The sequence below is a fragment of the Neomonachus schauinslandi genome, chromosome 15 (assembly GCF_002201575.2).
Source record: "Neomonachus schauinslandi chromosome 15, ASM220157v2, whole genome shotgun sequence".
NCBI lineage: Eukaryota > Metazoa > Chordata > Mammalia > Carnivora > Phocidae > Neomonachus > Neomonachus schauinslandi.
In genome coordinates, this window is record NC_058417.1 from 35,655,943 (window position 1) to 35,674,434 (window position 18,492).

Here is an 18,492-nt window from a genome sequence, read left to right on the forward strand (position 1 = left end):
GGGGAAAGTTATTAAACTGAGCCTCAGCTGTGAAATAGGAACAACAGTCCCAAGTCATTGTAGGGCAGTGATGCTTACAAACAAAACCCTGTGTGGTTTCATTCCTGTCTTGTTCATGTTGAGTTTCTTGCATGCAACTTGCCTGCTTCCCTTCTCCATCTCTCCGACTTCTGCTTGTCCTTCAAAACCAGCTCCAGTTTTGTCTCATCTCTGAAACTTCCTCTGCCGGGTCCACCACCTTTTACAGCAGTTAATCACCTCCATTTTCCGTGCTGTCTCTGTACCTTATATGTAGAGGTGAGTGTGTTCATTCAAGAAACACAACAGTGCTCTGTAAGCATCTATACTTAACTCATTTAATCCCGGTAACACACCATGAGGTAGACACAATTATTATCCCCATTTTACAGATGCAGAAAATGAGACGTAGAGAGGTTAAATAATTCTCCCAAGGCCACCTAGCTCTAGTATGTGTCAGAGCCAGGTTTCCAGTGCAGGTGGTCAGGCTTCAGTGTGGGCTCTTCACCCCTGGGCTGTGCTGTCTTTCGTAGTTGTCCTTATTACGTTGTACTGTGATTACTGGTTTTCGTGTCTGCCTCCCTAGTTAGACCTTTGAACACCTTGATGGCTCCAGCTTCTATAATGCCGAATACATGTTTAACAGATGTATGATAAATGTGCTCTGTGCAAACTGAAAAACAGCATATAAACGCAGGTTATTATCACCACTACCATATACACTTGGTCAGTCAGAGAGTACAATTCCCTGAGCTTTCAGCTGTGCAGTTTGTTTTCTTGGCCCCCACATTTCAAGGTGGCTGAGGGATAGATTGGTAAAATTTCAGGGTTGACAGTACCAAAGCTCGTGTTAAAAATAAACTATTGTTATTGGTCCCATCATTAAGCCTGTTTGGTCACACATTCTTTGCCATAATAATATAGCTTGTTTTATATAAAAGAACAAGATCAGAGAGGTCTGAATGATCCTTACTGTACTTGTTAAAATTACGTAGCAGTTTGGGATCTTAAGTAGTCCGATTTCCATTGTCAGTATCTTGAAGGTTGTTTTACTCTTAGAGATTCTTTTTAAGAAAAAGACAAGGACACAGTAAGATTTCATTCATTTCAGACAAGTAGAACCTACTGTATTAAGAAAAAAATTAGGGGTGCCTGGGTGGCTCAGTTGGTTAAGCATCTGCCTTCGGCTCAGATCATGATCCTGGGGTCCTGGGATCAAGCCCCACATTGGGCTCTCTGCTCAGCAGGGAGTCTGCTTCTCCCTCTCCCCCTGCTTGTGCTCTCTCTCTCTTTCTATCTCTCTCAAATAAATAAATAAAATCTTAAAAAAAAAAATTAGGAGCACCTGGGTGGCTCAGTTGGTTAAGCGGTCAGCTATTGATTTCAGCTCAGGTCATGATCTCAGGGTCCTGGGATCCAGCCCTGGGTTGGGCTCTGCACTCTACATGGAGTCTGCTTGAGGATTCTCTCTCTCCCTTTCCCTCTGCCCCTTTCCCCCACTCACACACTCTCTCTCTCAAATAAATAAATGTTAAAAAAAATTAAGCTTTTAGTGTGGACACAAGTTTTAAACTCAACTTAATTACTGGGTAGGGAAGTGAAATAATTATTTCATAAGGAACACATTCTTGTAAAAAAGTTTTTTAAATTATAATTCAGATATTTAAATTTTTATTTTTGTCAGTACTGATAGATTTAGTATAAAATGGTTTGTGCTTTTATTTTATCCTAATTCCCAGTGTCATCTTTCCTACTTCAATTTTTTTACTTATTTTTAATTTATTTTATCTTGCTTAATTGTGTTTGTTTTATTACATGTAATATAATATACATATATATATATATATATATATATCTGCCCTTCAATCTTTTCTGAAATAAATACACTGTCCTTAGCGGCTTTTCCTGATTTCTCCCAACTAGATGTGATTTTTCTCTTCTAAACTTTCAGATTTCTACTTTTTTTTTTTTTTTACTCAAATGAATAGTAGTTGTTAAATAGTTATGTGACTGTCCAAAGACTTTGAGATTAGTTGTTACTTGGCAAATGTGTCACTAACATACTTTCCTAATAAGAAAGAAGTGAGTAGCCTTCTGCAAAAGCCATAAGCTTTGAGTAAAGTATCAGACCATTATTATCACAGACCCGACTGTCATCCTGCCCATTCTTCCTAGTGGATCTTTTTTGGGGGACGAATTTTGCTGATATGCACTTCTCTTTCCCTCCTTGCTCCTTTCCATTTCTTGATAGTTGCACTTCTGGCCTGATCCTCATGGATAGTTGTACGCTTTAGAAACTTCTGCACTCAGCAGGACCACGGTCTGGCAGTGCACGGGTAGTTCGAGCTTTGGATATGGGCTGATGGAAGTGGTTCTGCAGGTGGGATAAGCATAGGTGGCAGAGTGATACGCTTTACAGAGTTGCCCTTTCAACTTGAAAAGACTTGCCCCAAATAGAATCTTTTTAACATAGGAGGAGGATGTATAGGTACATATTTTAATAGAAAGAAAACTGCTGGATTTTTCAAAAATTAACTGTTAAAATGTTTTGGGGAACAAAGTTATTTTTCTTTTAAGACTTAATGTAAATAAACATTTTTGAAGACTGTGTAAACTTATTTTGCAGTCCACTTGGGAAAAAAATGGCATGAGAAAGAAGCGCATTCTGGAAGTTGTACTTTACTATCTATAATATGCTATTATATTTTCTAATTTTTTCTTTTTTTAAGATTTATTTATTTATTTTAAAGATTTTATTTATTAATTTGAGAGAGAGCATGAGCGGAGGGAGGGGCAGAGGGAGAGGGAGGGAGAAACAGACTCCCTGCTCAGCAAGGAGCCCGATGCCGTGCTCAACCCCAGGACCCTGGGATCATGACCTGAGCTGAAGTCAGAAGCTTAACCAACTGAGACACCCAGGCGCCCCTAATTTTTTTCTTAAGATTGTATTTTCTTCCCAGTAGCTGGTCAAGCACGTAGAGTGCCAGGACTGGTTGCTTCTCAATTTGTATATCCTTTAACAAACATATCACATTTTTTCCTAAGTTGTGTAATGTTAATTATAGCAAGACACTAAGGAATGACCCACTTTAGTTTGGAATTTATTTTAAGAAGCAGGAGAAAATGATCTCTAAGAACTTGTTTTAATACCAAAGAGAGGTGAATTTAAACAGCTTTAAATATCAATGAGGGTTATTTCTTATTTGCTGCTTCTGTCTGCTTTCAGGTTCTTAGAGCTCCGTGTATTCACCTCGGGAGTATTCTAAAAAATGAAGTTAAGATGATTTGTAATAAGTAAGTTAGAACTGAGGATACACATTAACAGTTGGATAATGAAACATGGAATGTTCTAATTTCCCTAACGTGCTTTTGGTTTTGTAAAGGTTACTCAATTGTGCTCTTAGGAGATAGTTTAAATCTTCTGGAAGGAGAATAAAGGAAGATGATCGTCAAAACTGAGATAAGGGAAAAGGTGCCAAAATCGAATGAAGAAAGTAATATGTGGGCAGAAAGCCTATGTGTGTTTCAAAGTGAACAGACTACATCTTCTGTTGTGACCGTGTGGTTTATTGATGTTTTTGTGAGTTTCCCTTATTGTAATAATGGGGCGATACCAGTCTCAGGTTTATATGGGAATGCATATATGTGTGCGTCATTTAAAATAGAATAAAGCGCTCTAACTGTAATTTTTTATTTTTTATTTTTTTTTTTTTTTTTTAAAGATTTTATTTATTTATTTGAGAGAGAGAGACTGAAAGAGCACATGAGAGGGGGGAGGGTCGGGAGGGTCAGAGGGAGAAGCAGGCTCCCTGCCGAGCAGGGAGCCCGATGCGGGACTCGATCCAGGGACTCCAGGATCATGACCTGAGCCGAAGGCAGTCGCTTAACCAACTGAGCCACCCAGGCGCCCTCTAACTGTAATTTTTTAAAAGAAAGAAGAGTCTTATTTTCTAACTTCCCCTGTGAATGCAGCCCTTTTCACTTAGTAATTTTTTCTGTGCTGTCTAGCTGAGGACTGAGATAGCTGATACATGTACATATTCATAGAGAACTACATTAGCTAGGTGATGCTGCTGTAACAAATCACTCCCCAGTCTCAGTGGCTTAAATCAGTGAAGGCTTTCTTTCTCCCTGCATGGCCATGATCAATCAGCAGGGAAGCTCTGTTCCTGTCACTCAGTGATGCAGGTTGATGGAACAACCGTCTTCTTGTACATTACTGGTCACCATGCCGGAGACGAGAAAGAGGCCTGGAGGGTCTCTCGTTAGCGATGAAATGCAATAGCTCTGCAGTGATGCACATCTCTTATTTCACAACATGATGGCCAGAACTAGTCAGGTAATCCTGCACGACAACAGCGGGGACGGCCAGTGCGGCTTGCCTTCGCTGGAGAGACAGCCGAAAACACTTGATAAACAGCGCCATCCTTCTGGTCAGAGGCAAAATATACTCCCTCCCTCCGCACGGTAGGGAATCCCAAGGTCCTCTCCAGTCATGGCATCAAAGTCCAGGATCTCTTGAGTGACGCAAGGGTATGATGACTGGTGGTCCGTCAGTGAGGAGATGATGCACGGTAGTCTCCATGTTGGATCCAAAGGTTGCTTTTCTCGGTCCAGAGACTTCTGAAAGAAACGGACACATGATCACTGCCCCAACATACAAAATGCAATCAGGACTATCAGCAACAAATAAAAATACTCCCATCTGAAAGGGGGAAGAATAGGAGATACGTAGCAAATTCTGAACTCTGAGCAGTCATTGAGAGGGCCTCCTCAGGGTTGGGGAATGTTCTCGAATAGACCCTAATTTGGCTTGTTAGGAGTAGCTCACTTGTCTGTTTTCTTTCCTCCTTTTGTTGCTTGCTTCCCCCTTTTCTTCTTTTCCTGTTATCTTCTTTGGTTGTATGTGAAATGGACAATGAAGAATATTCCCCCTTAGGGGAATGGATAGCTTTCTAATCTAACTACTTCCTGCCATAGATGCTTGAGAACCCAGAGACCACTTTAAGTCTTGAACAGTCACCGTCTCTTTTAACCCAGTCTGGAGGTTCTTTTGGCAGTATAACTCTCGAAAATTTAATTGGCTTTTTATTTATTAGTTTCCAGTCAGCTCCATGGGCCTTAGCCCCAGCCACAGTTCTTTCCTAATCATACTTAAATTTGCTACATAGCTGTCTGTCTTAATGGGCCCATACTTCTTCCTTGACTTGATTTTGAGTACAAGGTATTCCTGCTATAATGCCATATAGGCCTTCCTGGATTCTGCAAAGTCATACATTAAAATAAATGGGGCTTATGGAAAAAATCAGATTGGGGCAGGGCACTCAAAATCTGTGAAACATTGTAACCAGTACACTAGTAAAAACAACAATAATTATAATAAATGTATTACAATAAATAAATATATTAAATATATATTATAAATATACTAAATCTCCATTGGCATACGCACCCAGCATCAGTCAGTTGAACCTTTCCAGGCTTAATCCCCTGGGTGGTGGTTTCCTCCTCTGAGATTGGGGTCTTGAAGACATTCGCTTAGAATAGGGACCAATTTCATTATAATTAAAAATTTGACTCATTCTCATTGTGAGAAACCCTTCTCTTGATCCTTTTAAACACTAACTTGCAGGGGAAAATCTCATATTAACCAACAGGACTTTGGTGTTACACGGACATCTTTCCCCATTTACTAATAACATTTGAACTAATTTACATTAGAGAAATAGGCTTTGTAGCAAAATACGCTAAGAAACTGCTTTGGTGAGAGGACCTCCCGGTGTCCCTTTTAGAAAAGCTGTTTTCCTGGGCACCGCCTTAATCCATCAGGAGGTTTTATCAGGGTTGTAGAGGCACATCTTTGGCTTGATCCTGCCTCAAGACTGAATTCTAGTTACCATTTGTAGCTCAAGACCTTCTCTGTTTTTATTAAGCATCTGCTTCTTCCAGCCTTACAAATCGCTGACTTTCTGAACTCCTTTAATCCTGATTATAAACCAATCAGTTCTTTTCTGAATTCATCCTTTTCATGTAATTATTTGTCACATACGGCCAACAGCAAACAACACACTGTTTTCCCAGTCCATTTTCCTGTTAGAGCTGTGAGTTCTCTATCTTCTGAGATAAATAGGTGATAGTCTCACCGAGAATGTCACCACTGCTGTCCTGTTAGCCTCCTGTACCCGTTTCCTTGCTCGTTTTCACCAGCTCCTAAGCCTTTGCCATATATTTGAGTTTTCTGGATGAGGCAGCACCCACTTCTGGATTCCATCTGTATCAGCTAGGAGAGGCCAGGTTATGCATGATGCTACAGTACTAACCAACACAAGGTCTCAGAGGTTTTAAAAACACACTCTGTGTAAAATTAAATGAAAAAGAAAGAGAAAATCCACTGCACCGTGCGTAGCCTGTAAATCATTTTCGTCACTCCAGGACCCGGGTGGATAGCAGTGACAGCGGTTGTCATCTTGAAGATTGGTGGCCCCTGTGGCAGAGGGAAAAGAGATCTAGAGGGTCTCATGGGTTAGAAAATATCCTGTCCTTCTGCATGCCACTTCTACTCAGGTGGCACTACCTTCCCGCAGTAGTCACATGGCCCCACCCAACGGCAGGGGAGGGGGCGGGGTCAGGGTCAGGGTCAGGACCTGCAGTCCGGCCACGAGCCCAGAAGGCTGAGAGCCCAGAGGTCTTTGGGAAGAACACATTCATTATGACCACAGAGGATTTCCCCTCAATTATTTTTCTCTGTCTTCCTGCTTTTTGTTTAATTCCTAGCTTTTGCTGGTTAATTGAATTTTACTATCTCTCCTCCCTTGCTTAATTTGAGATAATTATGTGAGTAAGTTTAATGGTATTTGTAGTAGTTTAGATTAGTTCCATGGGTCAGAAGTTTTGGCACATGCAAAATAAGGCTAAGTAGAATTAAAAGCCACTGAGATCTTCCTACTTAAAATATGAGGTGTGAAATTTTGATATGTGCAAAATATGTGGTTATAGGGACAACCAAGTTTAAGTTATTTTGGAGTGTCATTTACCAGAATAGAAATAGACCATGAGCCATGGAGTCAGGCAGGCCTGGGTCAAGCACTGCTTCCGTCATTTAAGAGATATGTAATCTTAGACAAATTATTTAGCCTCTTAGAGGCATAATTTCCTCATTTATAAATACAAGTACAAATACATTTACAGATGTCAAGTAAAACATGGCGGCATTTATCACTAGGGCTTTCTGAAATTCCACTGAAATGAAAGTAAAATCACTTTTTAATTTTTTAATTTTTAATTTTTTTAAAAGATTTTGTTTATTTGTCAGAGAGAGAGAGCACAAGCAGGGGGAGCGGCAGGCAGAGGGAGAAGCAGACTCCCTGCTGAGCAGGGAGCCTGACGCAGGGCTCGATCCCAGGACCCCGGGATCATGACCTGAGCCGAAGGCAGATGCTTAACCTACTGAGCCACCCAGGCGTCCCTATTTTTAAATTTTTTTTAAATTTTTTATTTTTTGTAAGTGGGGGGGGCAGGTAGTGGAGGGAAGGGCAGGAGGGGGAGAGAGAGAGAGAATCCCAAGCAGGCTCCACGCAAAGCACGGAGCCCGACACAGGGCTCGATCTCATGACCCGAGCCAAAATCAAGAATTGGACACTCAGGGCGCCTGGGTGGCTCAGTTGGTTAAGCGACTGCCTTCAGCTCAGGTCATGATCCTGGAGTCCCGGAATCGAGTCCCACATCGGGCTCCCTGCTCAGCAGGGAGTCTGCTTCTCCCTCTGACCCTCCTCCCTCTCGTGCTCTCTCTCATTCTCCCTCGCAAAAAAAAAAAAAAAAAGGGACACTCAACCGACTGAGCCACACAGCCATCCCAAAATCACTTTTTTTAAAAGAACAAATCCATAAGGACAGAGAAAACAGAAGATAGTAACAGAGGAATGACAGAATAGTTGTGGACCACATAGTAGAGTCATCATAATGTAAGAATAAATATTGATTTAAGAAAAAGCTATGATAGAACTCTGTCGGGAGGCTGGAGGGAGGATTGTGAGCAATAAGGTAAGAAAAACTATAGTGGGAGACAAGTAGTAACATCTTAAAATGAAAAAAATCAAGAAATAGAAATATAATCATGTTTAGAAATATGGAAGGAGGGGCGCCTGGGTGGCTCAGTCGGTTAAGCGTCTGCCTTCGGCTCAGGTCATGATCCCAGGGTCCTGGGATCGAGCCCTGCATTGGGCTCCCTGCTCAGCAGGGAGCCTGTTTCTCCCTCTCCCTCTGCCTGCCACTCCCCCTGCTTGTGCTCTCTTTCTCTCTCTCTGTCAAATAAATAAATAAAAATCTTAAAAAAAAAAAAATATGGAAGGAAATGCTGGGGAGGAGGAGCTAATGTAGTTGAACATTTTCGTTTCCAGGCTACGGGATCAGATAGGATGGAGTCGGCAGAGGGCTATTCTTTTTGTTAGAAACCTTGCCGTGTATGTGACTTGGACAGACGATGTGTGCTTTTCTTTTCTTAGTGATCACTTCGATAAAAAATCAAAAATGAGTTTAAAAACCACCCCCAGAGTCTTGTGGTGGCTGTTAAATAGGAATAAGGAGAAGCACCTTTGCCTGCTGGTGCACATGGCAGGCCCTCAGCGAATGCTAGTTTCCTTCCGTCAGCTAGACGGGGTATGTGCTTGCAGTGACAGTCGTATGACTCAGGGATGAGGTGGGTGGTTAAACAGCAATGTGAGCTATGTCACAAAGCAATTTAGGCGCCCTTCTCTCTCTCTCTTTTTTTAATGGATGGTTTCATTTTTCTTGGAACCATATCAACTTGATGGTTACTGTTTCTTAGAATTTATTGGACTTCTGTGCAACTGACACATGAAAAATTCCCCGGCTCTCGAGTGGATTTAGTGAGCTGCACATGGAACAAACTTAAAAATACTTAGCAACTTTGAAATTACTCTGATGAATCTGAAACCAGTAATATCTATAATAATATCCTTACCGAGATTATACATTATTTAAGGCCACGGACATTTTCTGTCTCTCCTGTCTCTTCTTACGTCAACTAGCTGTTTTATTTCCCTGGTCCACAGTGCCTAGCTCACAGCCAGCTTTGTTCTTTGAGCCCTAACTGTGGTGGATGGTAGTGACTGATGTTGAAAACAAAGCCAGCCAGCAGAAAGCTCTTGTGTGTTTCACCTAGGACACCTGTTTATATGACAAGACTATGAACTCCCTGTGGACAGAGACCATATATTCTGTCATATCAGCGTGTCCTGTAGCATCTAGCACAATGAATGCCATGCAATAGTACATATTCATTTTGTCATCAGATACGTACTGAATACCTAAGTGCTTGGCACTGTGCTAACCTGTAAGGATCCTCAGGGCACTGGACAGGTAGATTCCTGCTGCTATCTCAGAATGTACATTCTAACAAAATTGTGTTGAATTTAGTAAACCAGTAGCCCAGTGAAATAATGGCCCACACCGAACCATTTAAGCAGCATAAAGAATTGCCTCTGTAAAGAGTTGAATCATTTTCAGCTGTGTTGTATGATGTATGTGCATGCTGTGAGAAGGAAATCATGGTATCTGACCTTTTTTTCCTCTTTGCTTTTCTTTGTAGATAAGATGCTCCAAGTCAATTGCAGCTCCCTTCAGAAGAAAAGTCACTAGCGCTCTGCTCTTGCCATAATACCAAACCTTCTGACTTACGCTTCGGTGCTGCCACACTGGAAGAATTGCACACAGGTTCCAGGAATACCTTTTTTTTTTTTTTTTGAGTGATTCTTTGTGGATGGAAAAAGATTTGAGTCTTAATAATTACCCTGTTTTAAAGCTATTTCTCTGCAGTCTGATCTGCGTTCTGCATCGGGCCGCTCCCCCATGAGCCACGCAGCCAGCTCTCGCCAGGAGCGGGTGGAAAGCTGCGCTGTGCATGCAGCAGGGATGGCCCAAGAAGATAGCCGTCGGGCTCCAGTGCCATCTGCCTTTTATCATGGTGCCAACCAAGAACTTGACCTGTCCACCAAAGTGTACAAAAGGGAATCGGGAAGTCCTTATCCTGTGTTAGTGGACCCCAAGATGAGCAAGCCCCATCTCCACGAAGCCGAGGAACAGCCGTATTTCAGGGAGCCAAGGGCAGTGTCTGACGTGCATGCTGTTAAGGAAGACCGGGAGAATTCTGATGACACGGAGGAGGAGGAGGAGGAGGAGGAGGTTTCTTACAAAAGGGAGCAGATCATAGTGGAGGTAAACCTTAATAACCAAACGTTAAATGTATCTAAAGGGGAAAAGGGTGTCTCTTCTCAGTCCAAAGAGACTCCTGTTCTTAAGACAAGCAGCGAGGAGGAGGAGGAGGAGAGTGAGGAAGAGGCCACCGATGACAGCAATGACTATGGAGAGAACAGAAGGCAGAAGAAGAAGGAGAAGACAGCGGAGAAGGCCAGCGTCACACACAGGAGAACCAGGAGAGCCAGCTCCGTGGCCACGGCCACCACTTCCCCAACTCCCAGGACGACAAGAGGGCGTAGGAAGAGCGTAGAGCCGCCTAAGCGTAAGAAGCGGGCTGCCAAGGAGCCCAAAGCGCCGGTCCAGAAAGCTAAGTGTGAAGAGAAAGAGACTCTGACCTGTGAGAAGTGCCCCAGGGTGTTTAATACTCGCTGGTACCTGGAGAAGCACATGAACGTTACTCACAGGCGCATGCAGATTTGTGATAAGTGTGGCAAGAAGTTTGTCCTGGAAAGTGAGCTGTCCCTTCACCAGCAAACAGACTGTGAAAAAAATATTCAGGTAGGTTTCACCACCAAGAGGGCACACTTTCCAGGATAGCACCTGGCTGTTCAGACTCACCTGGTATCTGCCCAAGAGAATAAATACAGTAGAGGCTGAAGGGACAGTTTTCACCGATGTATCTTTTTAAAAGCTCCTGCTTTGGTCTTTTCAAAACCCGGGCTTAACCTTTTCTTTCAAAAGCATTACACTTACCTGACGCTGGACTAGTGGGAACGCAGGTACACTGACTGGAAGGGGTAATCTGTTGTAGGTGACTGATTGCCCAGGAGGTAAAGTCAACACCGACTTTGCACTGAGATTCACTGTTGTGAGACGTGTAACATATAATTCATTCTGGCATCTTCTCTGTCAAGGTGGGAGATACTGAGTGAAGGTCAGGAATAGAGAGAGGTCCCCTTCTAGGTTTGGAAGGATGCCAGATTCTAGTGCAGCTGATGGGGACAAAAACCATAATGCCTCAGACCGGTGAAAATGGAAGATCTCCAGGAGTGAGTTTGCTTTTACCAGTGGAGAGATGACAACATTAAATTTATCAAGAGGCTGAGCCCATGGGAATATGCAGACTTTAAACAGAGGCTGAGCTGGTTGAAAATGTTGCCCACCTGGTGGTGGGGTTACGTAATGCTACATTATTAAGGTAACAGAATGTGGTTTTCAAACCAGGCTGATGTCTTGAAAGGACTATATTGTGACAGGTTAAGAGGTGTGCTAATTATATTATGTCAAGTGAATTATATTATGTTGAGCTGTATTGGTTTGTACCTGTGAATGCATATTAATGAATATTCATAAAAGGTAAGTCTATTACTGTCTCCATCAGATATGTAAAATACAAATGTGTCGTGCCATATTTAAGTCACACTTCTTTTGAAAAATGCAATTGTTTTGTTTTGGTTTGTTTCTTGGAGTGCGCTTGATCTGGAGTGCTTCTTTTTCACTTCACCTCTCGCTTTTAATCAACAACTGAGATCATTGCTTTACTTTAAAGAGATTTTTTAAATATAAACTATGTTTGCCAAAAATTCATTGCTTTTTGGTTCATCAGTTGTGACTTGGTCTCTTACACGCTTGGTAATAAAAGAAGGCTGAGTCGTGGCGCCCAGACCCTCTGGTAACTACCACTGGCCTTGCTTGGTTATGAGTTGGTTGTGACAGTTCAGGCCGAGGGGAGTGTGATGCAGTGCTGCACCCTAGGGGTCAGACTTGGGTTCTCTGATGACTCATTGCTGAAAGGTATATCTATTGATGTCCATAAAGTTGTGGGGTTTTTTGTTTGTTTGGTTTTTTTTTTACTTAAATTTGCTTTATTAAGTTACAGAAAGAAAACATTTAATACATCCTCATTCTGTGACTTTCCTCACTGTTGCTCACCATAAGGCACTTCAGCTTGCATTCAGGTTTTGTGGATTCTGCTGAAAGAGCTCTCTTTACATTCCTGAAGAATACTGCTTTGTTCATACATATAAATCCTCATGATCCTGGCGGCCTAGTAACGAGTAAAAATTGAAACCCTGCCCTGCACAGTGGCTTGTAGGGGTAGGTCTGTCCTTCTCTCTAGCGGGTCCAACCAGAGGCTTATTTATTTTTTTCACTCTTCTCAGAGTCCTTGTTTCCTGAAGTGACTGTAATGTTCAGAGATTTTTATTTCCAGTGAATAGCTAACTTGTTCCCTTAAATGTCTCCGAGTCGGTGGTTACCCAGAACTTTCTAGTATTGTTTTGCTTTAACCAGAAGCACTTTATTCTGATACACTGTAGGCCTGATATTCCAGACTATTACTGATTCATAATACAAGGAACTAGGCACTGTTGCGTGTGTTTCCTGTAGACCTGTGTACCAGAGATCTGGGGCTGGCTACCAGGGAAAGGGAAGATGATACTGGTGGCTTAGAAGGGACATGTCCCATAGAGTAAATTAGATATGGGAAAATAAAATAAAATCTCAATAATTTGTGTTAATGAAAGCTTCAGATGCCTTCTTTAAGGTACAGAAACATTGTTATACTTCCACAGATCTATGACTGTTAATATGTGTTTTATCTCATTTTTATTTATGCTCATTTAAAATTAGTTTGTATTCCCTGGTAAATACCTATTAACTGCTTAGTGACCTATGTGTAGGAGGCAGCTGCTCTTGGTAATCCATTTATTTTAAAAACTTGGTTCTTCTCCATTGGTACTATACTGATTAAAAGCAGTCAAGTCTTTTCAATTAGCGGAACTTTCCATTTCTCTTTGTCTTACTTTTTGCCATTGTTTTTGTACTCCCAACGCATCTCTAAAAGATGCATCTTGAAAAATAGAACATACAGATGTTGGTGTTGGCATCTGGACTCCTCGGAGGACTGGCATTTGTTTGTTTGGATTCTGGCCTTGTGCCATGAATCTCTAGCATGCCCGTTTCATCAGCCAGTAGGCAGCTACGGCTTTCTGCAAGCCCCTGTAAATAAAGATTATTTCTATTTATCCTGCTCAGTGTGTTTCCTGTAACAAATCATTCAAGAAACTCTGGTCCCTTCATGAACACATCAAGATCGTCCATGGATATGCAGAAAAGAAGTTTTCCTGTGAAATTTGTGAGAAGAAATTCTATACCATGGCTCATGTGCGGAAACACATGGTTGGTAAGTTTCTTCTGCTTTTTCTCTCATGCCTATAATTTGTCCTTGTTCTTTGGTGTGTTTTACGCTTCAGATGGGGCAGGATCCGAGGAACGGCCTTCCTTTAATCCATTCTGACTTGTCGAAACTAACTGCAGCATGTCCTCAGCAAGCATCACCGACTGGCCCGGGACAGGTTCCTTTCCAACCTTGTGATTTCTGTTTCTCTTCAGAACGTTGCTCTTAAGACCTCACAAATTAAAGTGTAGAAAGTCCAGATGGCATGAGTTCCTCGCAGTCCCAGCAAAGGACATGAGTCTTTCCCAGCTTGAGCTTTTCGGTGGGCTTATTTTGAGTACAGTGCATTCTGTGTTGCAGCACACACGAAAGACATGCCATTTACATGCGAAACCTGTGGAAAGTCGTTCAAACGCAGCATGTCCCTCAAGGTGCACTCCTTGCAGCATTCTGGAGAGAAGCCCTTCAGATGCGAGGTAAGGAGCGTGCTGCCCCCCAGGCCCAGGCCTAGGGACGAGCTTTTGTATTCGTGGTGAGCAGTGAGGGAGAGGTGTGCAAGGTACAGGCAAGAGGCCCTCCAGATACACGCTCTGAGCTCTGAGCGAGTGCCCCGTGTCAGCTCACGGCCAGATAAAGGTCATCTTAACCCTCTCAGACTAGGTTAAGCCCGGGAATAACACATGATGAGTTATTTGTCTTCCCTCAGTAATCCAGAGAAGTTGGGGGTAACTTCAGTGCTAATTATTTGAGAAAATTCCCCTTTTATGAATAACTGAGCCGTAGAAATATAGCAGAGCCAAACAGTTGACACACAGCAGGTCCTATTTTAGGTGTGAAAAAGAAACCTAATCTCAGAGACTTTGTAGGGTGGGCTCAAGTAAAGCTCCTATGCTTGGCATTCAAAAATCTCCACTGTGTCCAATGCAGAACTGTGACGAAAGGTTTCAGTACAAGTACCAGCTACGTTCCCACATGAGCATCCACATTGGGCACAAACAGTTCATGTGCCAGTGGTGTGGCAAGGATTTCAACATGAAGCAGTACTTCGACGAGCACATGAAAACACACACTGGTAAGAATTTCTTGGGAAAAGTACAGATATGTCTCAAGCACTTGTTGATGATCACCTGTGAGTCTGTTTATGTAAAAACCGAAAGCACGAATTTGCATTCTAAGGGCAAATTCTACTTGAATTATTTCACCTGGCATATAAAAATACAGATTTATTAACCTGAAAAATTGGGCTTTCATCACTCCGTTCATTTAAAAAAAGGATTATTTGTGAGTGCCTTTTAACTGTGGGTCCCTTCAAGATGCTGGATTCTTTGCTTAGGGCACAGGATCTCCTAAAATTGTATGCGGCTTGATTTGTGTATGTGCACTGTGCACAATATGTGTGATATTTTTTAAGGGAAAGGCTTCTGGACCTTTCAAAACTGAAGGACACTGACTGCTTTAAATAGAATACCCTCTCAGTGTGCTTAAAGTTTGATCGGATTGGATTTCCCCAAAATTACCACTTTTCAGGAACAACTCCCATCAGATGAAGTTAAATCATATTTTAACCATTTTGTGTTTGTAGAGGTTTTTGCTTCCTAGCATGGATGTGAATCTTGTAAGCATTTGACTACCCAGCTTGCAGGGAACTGGCTGAAGTAGCTAGCTCCCCCTGTAAACACTGCATCATTGTATCTCAGCCTTAACTTGGTATTCTGGGGTTAGCTAGTCTTTGTACAAATTGAACAGGATGAACCATTTTTCGGATTTCAGCATAAAATCTAATCATAGGATTCTACATTCTGTTTGTCCATAGAGTAGCAGAGCTAGAAAGAACCACAAGAGATGACCTTGCTTTAGCCCCTTGCTCTTTTTTGTTCAACCAGAGGTGAAGAAACTCTGCCATGGCTGGATCGCTTTAGTTCCCAATTTTCTGTTGAAGTCCAGAGAAAAATGCCTGCCCAGTGGGCTTCCTCCCCATTCAGAGCAGAGCACCCTCCGATTTTAAGGATTAGTCTAGATGAAGAGTCAGGAGAAGAGTTTACTTAGATAAATTGCCCCTTAAAGGGTAATGAGAACTTTGAAGCCTAAGTGGATGGACGGCAGGATATAGCAGGGTAATTAACAAATTCTCCTCTTCTAATTTGGTGGCTTTTGGACAGGCTCTTAGTTCCGAGTCGCTTTTAGGATTCAGTTTTTTGTTGTAAAGGAGGAAGCTGTGGAACTAGATAGAAAATAAGCTTTTTTGAAGGCAGAAGTTGTGTCACTCTCACACACGATGCTTGGGACATGGTGGCCCCAGAGATGTTGGCCACGTCGCATCATTTACTGGAGGGAACCGGGAGCCCCTAACACCTCTGCACTGCCCTGCCCTCCTCTTCCCTGCACCTCTCCTGGGCGTCTTTCTCCCGGTTCCCTCTTCTCACCTCCTCCTGCCTTCCCCTTTGTCCTTCTTCCTGTAGACCTGAAACGTCCATAATACGAAACCAGAGTATATATTTTGTGACTGTCATGTTTGTTGAATAAAATTTTATGTTAAATATTCTTCTTTGGCCAAATAGGCAAGCTCAACATTTCCTATTTCTTCCAAAGAAATATAGCCACCCAATAGCCTTCTCATTAAAAGAGTAGTACATACTTACTAAAAAGAATATGAGAAAATGTGAAAGTTAATAACAAAACTGATCATCACTGAAACCTTACTGTCAATATTTTGGCATACATTTTTAAAAAATTCTTTAGTTTCGGGCGCCTGGGTGGCTCAGTTGGTTAAGCGACTGCCTTCAGCTCAGGTCATGATCCTGGAGTCCCGGGATCGAGTCCCACATCGGGCTCCCTGCTCAGCAGGGAGTCTGCCTCTCTCTCTGACCCTCCCCCCTCTCATGCTCTCTATCTCATTCTCTCTCTCAAATAAATAAATAAAATCTTTAAAAAAATAAAAAATAAAAGTAAAATAAAAATTCTTTAGTTTCTTAATACACATATAGATAGATACTATACATAAGTGTTTATGTATTCATGTATATAGACGTAAAACAAAAATTGGGTCTTTATTATAACTGGCTCTTCCTTTTGACTGTATTATGTCATTAACAGCAATATCATTTAAAAAAATTTTTATTGTTATGTTAATCACCATACATTACATCATTAGTTTTTGATGTAGTGTTCCATGATTCATTGTTTGTGCATAACACCCTGTGCTCCATGCATAACGTGCCCTCTTTAATACCCATCACCAGGCTAACCCATCCCCCCACCCTCCTCCCCTCTAGAACCCTCAGTTTGTTTCTCAGAGTCCATCGTCTCTCATGGTTCGTCTCCCCCTCTGATTTCCTCCCCCTTCGTTCTTCCCCTCCTGCTATCTTCTTCTTTTTTTTCTTAACATATATTGCATTATTGGTTTCAGAGGTACAGATCTGTGATTCAACAGTCTTGCACAATTCACAGCGCTCACCATAGCACATACCCTCCCCAGTGTCTATCACCCAGCCACCCCATCCCTCCCACCCCACCACCCACTCCAGCAACCCTCAGTTTGTTTCCTGAGATTAAGAATTCCTCATATCAATGAGGTCATATGATACATGTCTTTCTCTGATTGACTTATTTCGCTCAGCATAACACCCTCCAGTTCCATCCACGTCATTGCAAAGGGCAAGATTTCATTTTTCTTTTTGTATGGCTGCATAATATTCCATCGTATATATATACCACATCTTCTTTATCCATTCATCTGTCGATGGACATCTTGGCTCTTTCCACAGTTTGGCTACTGTGAACATTGCTGCTATAAACATTGGGGTGCACATACCCCTTCGGATCCCTACATTTGTATCTTTGGGGTAAATACCCAGGAGTGCAATTGCTGGATCGTATGGTAGCTCTATTTTCAACTTTTTGAGGAACCTCCATACTGTTTTCCAAAGTGGTAACAGCAATATCATTTTAATGGTTGTATAATATTCCTTCTGGTAAATTTACTGTAATAATACCCATCATTTATTATGCACATATATGCCAGGCACTATCTTAAGTGCTTTACCTACATTACCTCATACAATCAGTGTAACTTCTACAACAGTCCTATAAAGTAAAGGATGTTGTTTCCATTTTATATAGCCATTTCCCTACTGGACTTAGATGATTTCTGTTTCCAATTTTTCTACTGTTATAAATAATACTGTGATAAACAGCTTTGTGGTTAACACATCCATGATTATTCACTTAGGATAAATTCCTGGAAATGGGATTATTAGGGCAAAGAGATGTGCACATTTTTTAAGACTTGGTGGTATGTATTGCAAAATAGCCATCCACATACACTCTTACTAGCTGTGCATGAAAATACCCATCTTCCCAACCCTTTCCAATGCTAAATAAAACCCTGGCTGATTTGATAGGTGGAAAATGGTTTCTTATTGTATTAATTTGCAATTAATTCATTGCTAAGTGAGATTGGACATTTTTTCATGCGCTTATTGAGTGTCAGTATATTTTCCTTCCTGAATTGCTTGTGTCTTTTTTGTATTCATCTTGCCATTGCAGTGTTTGACTTTTTTTTATTGTTTCTAATACTTCTTTATATATATTTACATATCCTGGACCTCGTTTCACGCCAGTATTAAAGTGCTTTCCCCTGGTTTGTCATCTGCCTTTTAATATTGCTTGTAATAGGGTGCCTGGGTGGCTTAGTTGGTTGAGCAACTGCCTTCGGCTCAGGTCATGATCCTGGAGTCCCTGGATCGAGTCCCGCATCGGGCTCCCTGCTTGGCGGGGAGTCTGCTTCATCCTCTGACCCTCCCCCCTCTCATGTGCTCTCTCTCTCTCTCATTCTCTCTCTCTCAAATAAATAAATAAAATCTTGGGACGCCTGGGTGGCTCAGTCGGTTAAGCGACTGCCTTCGGCTCAGGTCGTGATGCCAGGATCCTGGGATCGAGTCCCGCATCGGGCTCCTTGCTCAGCGGGGAGCCTGCTTCTCCCTCTGCCTGCCGCTCGCCCTGCTTGTGCTCGCTCTCTCGCTCTCACTCTGACAAATAAATAAAATATAAATAAATAAATAAATAAAATCTTAAAAAAAAAA

The 18,492-nt window shown here is 41.9% G+C and overlaps 1 protein-coding gene across 1 annotated transcript in view; it reads left to right on the top strand.

The window, feature by feature from the left end:
* The window catches only part of ZNF652 (zinc finger protein 652), a 55,596-nt gene that overhangs the window by 30,169 nt on the left and 6,935 nt on the right, over window positions 1-18,492 (top strand). The window contains exons 2-5 of the mRNA XM_021704346.2: window positions 9,626-10,791; window positions 13,270-13,417; window positions 13,772-13,887; window positions 14,339-14,483. Coding sequence (XP_021560021.1) covers window positions 9,886-10,791; window positions 13,270-13,417; window positions 13,772-13,887; window positions 14,339-14,483 — 1,315 coding nt within the window. The 5' untranslated portion in view covers window positions 9,626-9,885. The remainder of the gene's footprint in view (window positions 1-9,625; window positions 10,792-13,269; window positions 13,418-13,771; window positions 13,888-14,338; window positions 14,484-18,492) is intronic.